Source organism: Desmodus rotundus, chromosome 3 (assembly GCF_022682495.2).
Source record: "Desmodus rotundus isolate HL8 chromosome 3, HLdesRot8A.1, whole genome shotgun sequence".
Taxonomy (NCBI): Eukaryota; Metazoa; Chordata; class Mammalia; order Chiroptera; family Phyllostomidae; genus Desmodus; species Desmodus rotundus.
In genome coordinates, this window is record NC_071389.1 from 15,239,127 (window position 1) to 15,251,222 (window position 12,096).

The following is a 12,096-nucleotide window of genomic DNA, read 5'->3' on the forward strand; positions in this document are numbered from 1 at the left end:
GACTTTAAGGTATTGGAAATGTAAATAGAAACATATTCAATGTATTCTCAGAGGTAGTATTAGGGCCCTATGACCAGACCTGATTAACTGCACATAGAAATGCTTGGAAACAAACTGAAAATAACAGAAAGTACTATATAGACTTAAAAAGGAAACAATCACCAGAATTGTTAAATTACCTTTAAACACTAAAGCTGAAATATTTGTGAAATTTTCTGAGTTTCAGATCTCTCTTAATTTGGAATATCCTTATGTATTTAGCATTAGTCAACAAGTAGGATAAAATACACCAATCTCTCTGGACTTTCATTAAAATGACCTTTTTGATGTGACAGTATTGTAGGGTTTTTTTTAAAGCATGTATCTTTCAGATAAATACTGAAGTTTATAAATAAAATTACACATCTAGTAATTGCTTCAAAGTAACATGGGAGGTGTGGAGGGGAAAGAAGATAGAAATAAAGATTAAACGATATTGGCCATGCGATGATTATTGAAACTGGGCATTAGGTATATGGGGTTCATTGTATTATCCTGTTTTCTTTTGAATATGTTTGGAATTTCCCATAAAAAAAAAAAGTTTAAGTTTATGAAATGGAAGCATATGTATTTGTGTATATATATACAATTTTTTTTAATAATAAGCAGAAAGCTTAGTAGGCATTTTATTCCACAGGATTATTTGCTCTGTAAAAGGGGAACAGGACATGGTCGACATTCATGGGAGGATAGTTCTGTTACTTCCCGAACTTGGTCATGAGCAGCCCGGGCACAAACTGCACCAGCCCTCCAGGAGCCCCGGCCACCTTCCGTCACTGTCCTCAGCGCCAGAGTCTACAACCCCCAAAAATCCTGAGACCAGCTCGAGATTCTGTCAAATCCCTAACATTATTCAAAGAACAAGACTGAGTTTACATTTTCTACCAGCAATCTTAAGCCCAAAATGCTTCAAAGATTAAATAATCACACATTTAAAATACATAGAAAAATAATGTAATTAGAATTTATACAAAGTAGATTATTACAAAACAAGCACGCTACAAGAAATACATCTTATATCCAAGCACAAAAATTTGGAAATATACATGGAAATAAATGTTTAAGAAAAAACATTTATTTTAAATTCTAAGTGGGAAGACATAGAATGAGTTCTGGTTTACTGGAGTAACTTTGAATAGAACTGCAATTTGCTAGCAGAAATTTTCACTCCATTCTCAAGCTTCTAAAAACAGTTCCTGGAGATTAGACAGCTGTTCCTCTTTCTAAATTCTGTTTAATTTCAGCCGTGTATTTCCCATAGAATCTTTCTGCCTTCTTGTTGAATTTGGCATTCCTTTCATTAATGTAGTCGATATCTGCGTCGTCATTATAAGGTCGTCTCCGGCTATATTTGTCTCGTTTTTCAATTCTGAGGGAAAAAGAAAATAACTTATGAAATCTAAAATTAACCTTCTTTGGGGGTCTTAATAGAACATGGCCAAATAGTTAATAGAACCAGTACGCTTAAGAGTAGTATACAGACTTCCGGCCAAGATGGAGACATGAGCACACTTCGCCTAAGCACATAACCACAGAAAAAATTACAACTATACCACAAAACAAGTATCACCCAGACCTGTCAGAAAATTGAGCTATATGGAAGTCTGACAACCGAGGATTTAAAACCACATTCATCCAGACGGGTAGGAGGGATGGAGGCATAGAGAAGTGTGGAGAGGCAGGGGAATGGGTGGTCCCATATTCACAGGTGGTGGACAAAAACCGGGAAAGACACCTTGGGAGCGAGCGATCCCATCCCCAAACCAGACCACCCTGCCTAGGGTTCCAATGTCAGGAAGATAAGTCCCCATAACTTCTGGCTACAAAACCCATGGGGGGTTGGGGCAGCAGAAGAAACTCTGGAATTCTCAAGAGACTCCTCTTAAAAAGCCCTCAATAAACTTAGGACTCAAGCAGACCTACTCTCTCCGGGATTCAGCACCAAGGCAACAGCTGAAAGGGCACAAGGAGCATACGGGGAGAAGGAGAAACACTGAAGTGACTGGCAAGGGGGCGAGTGCCTGGGAGACAGCTTCCTCTCTGGCAATCTCCAAAGGCCAGGCAGTGGTGCTGCCCCCTCTGTGAGCCCTCCCCCACACACAGCCACAGCAGTGAAACAGGTTGCCCCACCTGGGTGATTACTTAAGAATCCGCCCCACACAATTTACAGGTGCCTTTCACAATAGGCCACACTACTAAGACAGTGACTCAAAGCAGCTCTACCTTATACACAGAAACAAACACAGGGAGGCTGCCAAATTGAGAAGATACAGAAATAAAGAACAGAACAAAACTCCAGAGAAAGAACTAAATGTAATGGAGATAAGCAACCTATCAGATGCACAGTTCAAAACACTGGTTATCAGGATGCTCCAGGACCTCACTGAGTACTTCAACGCCATAAAAAAGACCCAGGCAAAAATGAAGGTTGCATTAAGTGAAATTAAAAAAAAAAATCTACAGGTAACCAACAGTGGAGGGGATGAAGCTGAGATTCAAATCAACAATTTGGAACATAAGGAAGAAAAAACATTCCATCAGAACAGCAAGAAGAAACAAAAATTCAAAAAAATGAGGACAGAATAAGGAGCCTCTGGGACATCTTCAGACATACCAACATCCGAATCATAGGGGTGCCAGGAGAACGGGAAGAGCAAGAAATTGAAAACTTATTTGAAAAAATAATGAAAGAAAACTTCCCTAATTTGGTGAAGAAAATAGACATACAAGTTCAGGAAGCACAAAGAACCCCAAACAAGTTAGATCCAAAGAGGACCACACCAAGACACATCATAATTAAAATGCCAAAGGTTAAAGATACAGAGAGAATCTTAAAAGCAGCAAGAGAAAAGCAGACAATTGCCTACAATGGAGTTCCCATAAGACTGTCAGCTTTTTCAAAAGATACTTTGCAGGCAAGAAGGGACTGGCAAGAAGTATTCAAAGTCATGAAAAGCAAGGACTTACAACCTAGATTACTCTCTCCAGCAAACTATCATTTAGAATGGAAGGGCAGATAAAGTGCTTCCCAGACAAGGTAAAACTAAAGGAGTTCATCATTACCAAGCCATTACTCTATGAAATGTTAAAGGGAACTATATAAGAAAAAGAAGATCAAAACTATGAACATTAAAATGGCAACAGACGTACAACTATCAACAACAATCTAAAAAACAAACTACGCAAACAAGCAGAATAAGAACAGATTCATAGATATGGAGGGTTATCAGCTGGGAGGGAAGGGGGAGAATGGGGAAAAAGGTGCTGGGGTTAAGTACAAATTGCTAGGTACAAATAGACAGGGGGATGTTAAAAACAGCATAGGAAATGGAGTAGCAAAGAATTTATATGCACAACCCATGGACATGAACTAAGGCGGGGGGAGATTGCTGGAGGGAATGGGGGTACTGGGCAGAGGGCAAAGGGGGGAGAAATTGGGACAACTGTAAGAGCATAACTAATAAAATGTATTGAAAAAATAAAAGAACAGTATACTTTAGAGGAGGGGGGAGCAGTTTTCATCAAGATCATGTTGAAACTGCTAGTTAACAGCACACCCCTGGGTAAGCACCATGAAGTCCAGTACTAACTCATCTTCAGAATGCTTCTAAAACAGCATGACAGCACTGTTAGAAACTGGACACGTAAAGTGTTACTTAAAGTAAAATTATTACGGTAATTACATTAATAATAACCGCAGCTAATATGGAGTGCACAGTATGTGACAGACACTATTCCTAACAGTCCACGTGCATTAGCTCCTAAAATACAAATTCATTCGGCTCTGCCTGATATCCACCCCTATTAGTATTAAGAAACAAATGTGGCCCTGCTGGGTGGCTCAGTTGGTTACAGTACCATCCTGGTACGCCAAGGTTGCAGGTTCGATCTCCGGTCAGGGCGCATACAAGAAGCAACCAATGAATGCATAAATAGGTGGAACAATAAATTAATGTTTCTTTCTCTCTCCCCCCACTTCCTTCTCTCTAAAATCAATAAATAAAAATTTTAAAAAAGAAAAAAAAATGTAATGGAGGCACATTTACTAAAACATTCTTACTTCCTCAAATCAAATAGCGGTGACTGTTACACAGAATTTCTTAAAGAATAATAACTTTCCCAGAGCATTTGAGATCTGGCTCCCTGGCATAGGTCATCAGTTTGGCTCAAATAAACTCTTATAAAAATTCAAATAAATGAATAAAAGAGGCTAAGCCAGAAATTAGCAAGTATAATATCTGTCTATTTAATTCATTCTAAGCTCATTTTTTCCACTTTGCGTTTAGCATTTACAACTGCACACTGCTGTACTGAGGGAGCACTTACTGTTTTTCCAGATCTGTGACCATCCTATCAATTTCCTGAGTGGAAGGCACGTGTGTTCCATGAAGAAGACTGTTGGATGTGGGGAAAAACTCTTCTCCACTGAAAAGACAGTAAAATGGACTTACAGTAACACTCCAAGTGCTCCACAGTTTCAAATTTCAAACTAAACAACCATTCACAATGAGAGATAAAATACGTACATCTATTTACGGTGGGATCCTACCTTAACTTAAAAAAATAATACAGAACTGGAAGGGACCTAATAAACCACTTACTCTGACACCTTCATCCTATAGGTGAAGAGCCAAGGGCCAGAGGTCAAAGGACTTGCTTCCAAGTTCAGGTTATTTCTCTTTTCACTGAAACAGGGGTCAGCTGGCTACACCACCTGCTTTTCGAGTTTCGCGGGGACACGGCCACACACATCTGTTTCCATACCCTCTACGTGCTCTCACACCAGCACAGCAGGCTGAGTCGTTGTGAGAGACCATACAGTCAACAAAGCCTAAAATGCTTACTCCCTGGTCCTTTGTTAAAGAGTTCAGACATGCTGGTATTAAAGCATTCTGCCTCCTAAACTAATACCTGAGTGACCTTAATAATCTGGGTGTTAACCGCTCAACACCAGTCTCAGAATGCCCAGCTAGAAAGACAAGCAGGGGTAAGCTTACCTGCTATGGAGGGAGCAACAGTGTTTTAAGACCAGAAATCATTCTTAAACAGCCATTTGACAGCCCATACCTAAGCATTACCTAAGCATTATTTAGTGTCGGTGTGTGTGTATACATGCCTATACACACACACACACAAATGTATCTGTATTACTTCAGAAGGAAAAAAACAAAAACAAAACCCCTGCACTAATCCCGTCGACCTACTGCTTTTCTCTTTGTCTCTCGTATGCTTCCATGTCAGGTTTGATCTGTTTGGTCAGTCGGTGATACTGGCGTAACTGGGCAGCAGCATAATCTAAAAATAAAATGAGAATCAGAGACAATGTACTTCTTTGCCTGGTCATTACTATGCAGGAAAAAAATCAAAATTAGTAGTAGCAATATACGCACACGGCACTAATCTAAGCATAGTATCTATCCTGAAGATGCCAATAACACAAACCTCAACTTTACCACGAAGAGTAAAAGAACCCAGCTGACCAACGTACAGCCTTTACTGCTACCCTAGGGGACATATTGGTGTTTTTCCTGGGTTTCTGTCTCTCAGAGAATATCCCTGAAGGGGATAAACCAGAAACACTGAAGGCAATGCTTATCTAACAGGGCCACTCAATAAAGTAAAAGCCAATTTTACCTGAAAATCCCAGGTCAGGGTTTTTTCTCTTCTTTTTCCTCTCCCACCTTTCTGCGTCTTCTGCACTGATCGCCAGTAACTTCACTTTCTCATAGTCTTCCCCTCTTGCTGCACATTCCTAAAGAGAAAGAGAAGCTGAAAGTTGCAATTATGATACAAGCAATTATTTGATCTATTTTAAATCAAGAAAGACTGAATAAAGATATCTAGCAATACTTTCAAAATAATGATTAATATTCAAAGAAATGTCAGGAATCTGCTATGGTATTTAAGAAATAAGCACACCAAGTGAAAAATCATGCCTTGGCTGGTGTGGCTCAGTGGATTGAGCACCGGACTGCGAACCAAAGGGCTATGGGCTCAATTCCCAATCAGGGCACATGCCTGGGTTGCCAGCCAGGTCCCCAGTATGGAGTGTGCAAGAGGAAACCACACATTGATGTTTCTCTCCCTCTCTTTCTCCTTCCCTTCCCTTCTCTCCAAATAAATAAATAAAATCTTAAAAATAATATTTATTCAACATTTATCAGGTGTCAGAACCTGTTTTAAATGTTTAACATGCATTAACTCATTTTAATTCATAATTAACTCAATTATTATTATAGTGCAAATTTTATAGATGAGAAAACAGAGGCACAGGCAGGTTAAACAACTCACCCAGAGCGTTGCAGCTAAAAAAGGCAGAGCCCAGATCTGAGCGCTGGCAGTCTGGCTCCGGGGCCGGTGGACAGGACCACCGTGCTCTACCGTGTCAGTACAACAGAAAAACTGCGTAACCCATTTATGAAGACAGCAGAGGAGTTCCTAACCTTTTTCTTTTCTTCCTCCTGTAGTTCCCACTCCAAACGAGCTTTTCTGGCTTCCCAGTTTGCAGGTAACTTAAGTCTTTTATCTTCTTCCACAACTTCCTGGTGATTTAATTTACGGGCTTCATTCTAAAACCATAACACAGAAAGTCTGTAGCTGAAACATGAAAATCAATCCAAATAGATCTTGCCTTCTTTGGGGGTCAGGTAAGACACACTGACAAGAGGACCTCATTTTATCCTAAAAGCAACAGAGAGCCCTCAAAGGATTTCAAGCAAGGGAACCATCTAACTAGGTCTGCATTTGTATAAAGTCAAGAAAAACGTGTTAGGCTGCACTGGTTTGCTGCTCCAGAGGCCTGCGGGTTAGTATCAGCTTTGCCTCTGTACAGACGTGTGGGCCCTATGAGCAGGCCCCTTAGGGTTAGTTGGGACAAGGTATCATGAAGTGGGGAGGGACTACTACAGAAGCACTAGACTTTACATGGCATGAAATAATATTAAATCACATGATGAGAAAGATGTTCTACTTTCAGTTCTCTTTCACTCCTGATTAATTCAAGGAAGAAGCTTCAATTTGGGGCTGGGGCTTTAATATCTATCTTAATATCTCTAATCTTTCCAAATCCCCTGTCCTTTTGAAATATATATTTTAACAGTTTATATTGTGGCAAATGAAAGAAATTTTCCATTTGGATTACTCTGTGAAAAGTCTGTTTTAAAACAAAATGAGCACATCGTCTCAAAGACAAATTAAGTTAGGTGTCTCTTAGGTCACAGGCCGGTGGCAGCACGTCCAGGAAGCCTGGCCTCCTAATTTCCAACCAGATTTTCTTTCCACAGACCATCCAGGTAAATATTTAAGTGTCTAATTCTGTATGAGACTAACTTTTGGGAGCAGAAGAATACTCCTCTCAACTGGCATCCCTCATTCACTCTGGACTCTGGCACCGCCCTCCAGGTGAAGACCCCAGGCACACACCTGAAGTCAAAAGTTGTGTCTATTGCACTGAAGGAGACAGCAAACTAGGGAACTGCAGGCCCTGCAGTGAGAGGGTTTTAGGAGGGGCTACTTGTAGGATCTGGGTTTGTATCAGGTGACTGGGGGGCGGAATTCATGGAAGCATGGCTGTGTTCTGCACTGGCACCGTCAGAAAGACAGGGCATTCTATGATTGAGTATCTTAAGTTTTGACACACGAGGCAGGATTAATACTTTATTTGGTAATAATGCTCTATGATGTTAGTAGAAGAGGGGAGTGTGGTCATTTCTGTGGTTTGAAGAGGCTCATTTTTGTCTGACTCCAACAGTCAAGAGTGATGTTGGGGTTTGGTGGAACCATGGCCAGGCTATCTGTCAGGTCACTTCAAGTTGAAAAAATCAAAAGCTGTTTTTTTTTCTTTTTTCCTTTCTCAGCTCTAACTGCAGCCAGTTGTTTGCTTGTTTGCTGGACTTTCCCCTCACATGAATTCTCTTCCTTTCTATTTGTTCCCTCTGCTTGGGTATTTCTTCCTCCAACTTCTTTGTCTGATAACACCTTACTCATCTTTTAAACAGTAGTTTAGGTGTCTTACACAAGGCACTCCCTGGAACCCCTCACACTATATTAACCTCTCACCTATACTCCCAGGGCACTCTGTCCTAACTCTGGCATTGCACTTACTACAACATGATTTCTAGCTATAAAGTTCTCTCCTCTTAAGAGGCCTTGTCTTAATCATCTGGTTCTCCTTAACTAGCTAAACCAGTGACACTAGAGACTTTCAGAGACCTGCTGATTATTATTGAATGAAGAGGCAAGCAGCTCTCTTATTAACGTTGGACAAGTTTCTTCCAGACTCAAGCTACACACATTTCCCTAGGTAAAATGAAGAGCTTGTTAGAATATAGCAGGGAGGCTGTTAGCAATAGAGACCCCCAAACTTAGCCCAGATTAGTTAAATCAGATGTAGGTGAGATGGGCTGGAGCGAGTGTGTGTACAGTTGACCCTTGGACAACGCAGGTTTAAACTGCAAGGGTCCACTTAAACCAGATAGTTTTCTGGTTTAAGTGGACCTAAATGCATTCGGTATTTATAGTACCTAAACATTCGGCCCTTCCTATCCGCAGGTTTATTTCCACATTCCCAACCGCGGACCAAAAATACAGGGGACCCTGAACAACATGGGGGTTATGGGTGCTGCCCGAGCGCCCCAGCACAGTCGAAAACCCGCGTGTAACTAATACTGTTTTCATCCTACGTGGTTGGTTCAACCTAAGTATGCGAAGGGCCGACAGCAGAGGCCAAGTTTTATGTGGATTTTCGCCTGCGCGGGGGTCAGCGCCTCTAATCTAGGCGTTGTTCCAGGGTCAACTATACTTTCAAAAGTGATCACAATGTGCCGCCAGTGTGGACAACCATGGGGAGATATTTTTCATCCAGCTCTGCGGGCCTGTGAGGCATGCTGATGCGACTTCCTCGCCCACTCACATACACGCAAGAGCCCGACCAATGACAGATCTCAGTTGGGGCTACTCACCCGCTTCAGATGCAGCTCCCGGAATTTGCGTAGTCTCTGCTCGCGCTTCTGGGAGGCCAGCTCCTCCTCCGCCGCGAGGGGTTGTTCCTCCTCCGCGCTGTCCACCCTCAACTGCGACAAGGAGAACAGACTATTGGCAGGGCCGGTACGGCTTCTCGCGGGGCTGCCCAGGCCAATTCCCCTCCGGTCCCGAGAGGCCGCGCCGGGCCTTCACTGCCGACCCCGACCCCACAGTGTCTACTCTTCCATGGCCCGGCACCCAGGAATCTCCTCCTCCCCTGCCGCCCCCTGGTTAACTTCCCCCACAAAAACCCTTGGTATAGTCAGCAGCACTTACCGTCTCAGTAAGAGCCGCACCCGCCATCACAACCTCCGTCTCCCGACTTCCGGCAACAACCCAGCACTTCCGTTGGCCTTCCGATAGACATTAATAACCTACATAAGCCCCGCCCTTTCCTGGAGCATCAGAAGCTTCGGACCAATCCCTGCTCCGCCTAGCAGTGAGCTGCTTTCGATTGGGCAGGAGCTTGCGCAGCCGCAGAAGACCATGGGGAGAACGGTGAGGCGCGGACCCCGTTGGGACGTGATGAGAAGGACTTGGCGTAGAGGAGATGGCGCGCCCTGAGTCTTGTACAAAGTCACTTTAAATGCATGCTGCTCCCGTGAGCAGAAAGTGCTTATCCTGAGTGTCACCTTCTTCGAGGCAGTTCTCCCCTGACCACCATGTCTCATGTAGGCCCTTAACTTTCATGTGGCACCATTTTAATTTCCTCAATAGCGTAAAAAATTTCTTTGTTCATGTTTCACTTCCCGCGTCAACGTTGTAAACGGGGGCAGCGCATAAACGTACATCTTATTTCCTCTTCCGAGTCCTACAGGGAAACTGTTCCACAATGAGTAACAGTGCTTAAATTAATAAAGTAAGGTGCTGGATACAAAAGGAATATATGAAAGGGTTTTTTTGTTTTTTCTGCACTAATAACCACTAGTTAGATGTAAAAATGGAAAAGTAAGCCCCCAGATAAAAAAATGTCTAGGTATAAAATTTAAACTGTAACACGAAAAAAACAGTAATTTGAGGTACAGTACTTACAAAATTAAATTCAAGAAAGCTCACTGAACGTATTTTTTCGTAGATGATTTTCTAAAGATATTACTTTCAGTCTTGACTACTAAGACCAAAAAAGAAAGTAGTTTTGAATTCTGCATGTTTCCATAGAATTCAAAAATGAGACAAATATAGCTGGAGATGACCTTGTAATGCTGTTTTTTGTGACACTGATGAGATGCCATAGGAACTTAACTGTATCATTTAGCCTATAGTAAAATGCTTACATTATATGTTGTTTGGCTCAGTCACAGAAACTATTAATTATGTTAAGTGAGGACTTACTAACATATCACTGCACTGACATGAAAAAGATGTTCATACTAGCCCTGGCTGATGTAGCTCAGTGGACTGAGCGTGCACTGGGAACCAAAGGGTCGCTGGCTTGATTCCCAGTCAGGGCACATGCCTGGGTTGCAGGCCAGGTCCCCAGTGGGGGGTGTGCAAGAGGTAACCACACATTGATGTTTCTCTCCCTCTCTTTCTCTCCCTTCCCCTCTCACTAAATAATAAAATCTTTAAAAAAAAAAAAAGATGTTCATAATACACCTATATAAAAATGTATAGACACAGAAAACAATCCAGGATGTACATCATACTACTTACAAGAATTGTCTCTGAGGAACAGAAATACCTGTGGTATTTTGACTTTTTAAAAAAAATCATTCGTGACATATACACACTTATGCTGCCCAGTCTTACCAAAAAAAGAAAAATGAACTGCCATAGTTTTGTCCTTCAGATTTTTTTTTCTTTTTTAAGATTTTATTCATTTACTTTTAGAGGCAGGGGAAGGGAGGGAGGAAGAGGTAGAGAAACATCAGTAGGTTTCTTCCTGAATGCCCCCAACTGGGGAACAGGCCCACAACCCAATGTGCCCTTAATATTTTTGTACTGAGGCAGAAGCCTGCCATTCTTCCAAAATTGCGTAGCTTTTGTGTCTTACAGTATTTGTTTGTAAACAACCCTACAGAAATAATTAAAAACTAACAGGGGGAATGACAGAACTCAGGTGTTAAAGAGATTAACCTTCATTGATAGGCTTAAGTGACTAATGCATGTGGAATGCTGTCCTTCCAAAACGGTGAATCATTCGAAGACTCTTCATTTGAGAAAAGGGAAAAAAAAAAAAAAAAAGCCTTTGTACTAAGGTAAAAGAAACAAGAGGAGGAAAAGATTAATAGGGGTAGGGTCCCCTGGCTGGTGTGCCTCAGTGGATTGAGTACCAGCCTGTGAACCCAAAGGTTGCTGGTTTGAATCCCAGTCAGGTCACATGCCTGGGTTGTGGGCCAAGTTGCCAGCAGGGGGCACACAAGAGACAACCACACACTGAGGTTTCTTTCCCTCTCTCCCTCCCTTCCCCTCTCTCTAAAAATAAATCTTAAAAAGAAATAATAATAGGGGTAGGTTTCATAGGTTATATTGACCTGGTTTTAAAAAAAATAGGATTTCTCCAAAGGAAAATTGTACTCCCAACAGCCACTGCAACTTCAACCAAAAAAAAAAAAAAAAAACAAACCAACAACAACAGGTTATCAGTAGCATTTGAGGACTACAGTACTCTGAAGATGACGGCATGGGTAAATATTGGGTTCGCCAAAAGACTCGTTTCGTTTTTTCCATAAGATGGATCTAGTAGCACTTAGTTGTCTTTACCTTCAAAATAATTTTGCTAGATTGTATTGTGACAACTGTCAGATCAGCGTGCAGTAAGAAAAAAACAAATCAAAATTGGTGAATTTTTGTGTAGCCATTTTAATGTCAAAGAAGAAAATAAGCAACATTTTTGACATATTATGCTTTATTTCCAGAAAGTAAAAACATAACTGAAACACACACACAAACACACAATTTGTGCACTGTGTGGAGAAGGTGCTGTGACTGATTGAACGTGTCAAAAGAGGTTTACCAAGTTTCATGCTGGAGATTTCTCACCTTGAACAAAGCTCCACGGTCAGGTAAGGGAGTTGGAAGTTGATAGTGATCAGA

The 12,096-nt window shown here is 41.6% G+C and overlaps 1 protein-coding gene across 1 annotated transcript; it reads right to left on the reverse strand.

Annotated features, from left to right (window-relative positions):
• Nucleotides 1-651: 651 nt before the first annotated feature.
• SYF2 (SYF2 pre-mRNA splicing factor) lies at nucleotides 652-9,402 on the reverse strand. The gene is made up of 7 exons (XM_024554739.3): nucleotides 9,337-9,402; nucleotides 9,000-9,110; nucleotides 6,483-6,608; nucleotides 5,674-5,791; nucleotides 5,244-5,334; nucleotides 4,366-4,464; nucleotides 652-1,408 (listed from the first exon to the last, which is right to left on the reverse strand). The coding sequence occupies exons 1-7, from the start codon at nucleotides 9,361-9,363 to the stop codon at nucleotides 1,243-1,245; spliced, it is 738 nt and encodes a 245-aa protein (XP_024410507.1). The 5' UTR covers nucleotides 9,364-9,402; the 3' UTR covers nucleotides 652-1,242.
• Nucleotides 9,403-12,096: the final 2,694 nt, after the last annotated feature.

What these genes read in the sequence shown, in the direction of transcription:
- SYF2 (XM_024554739.3), bottom strand. Translation starts at nt 9,363, where the DNA reads ATGGCGGGTGCGGCTCTTACTGAGACG. An exon ending in GTGCGGCTCTTACTGAGACG is followed by an intron (nt 9,111 to 9,336) that starts GTAAGTGCTGCT and finishes TCCTTGTCGCAG; the next exon opens with TTGAGGGTGGACAGCGCGGA. An exon ending in GGGAGCTGCATCTGAAGCGG is followed by an intron (nt 6,609 to 8,999) that starts GTGAGTAGCCCC and finishes TTATGGTTTTAG; the next exon opens with AATGAAGCCCGTAAATTAAA.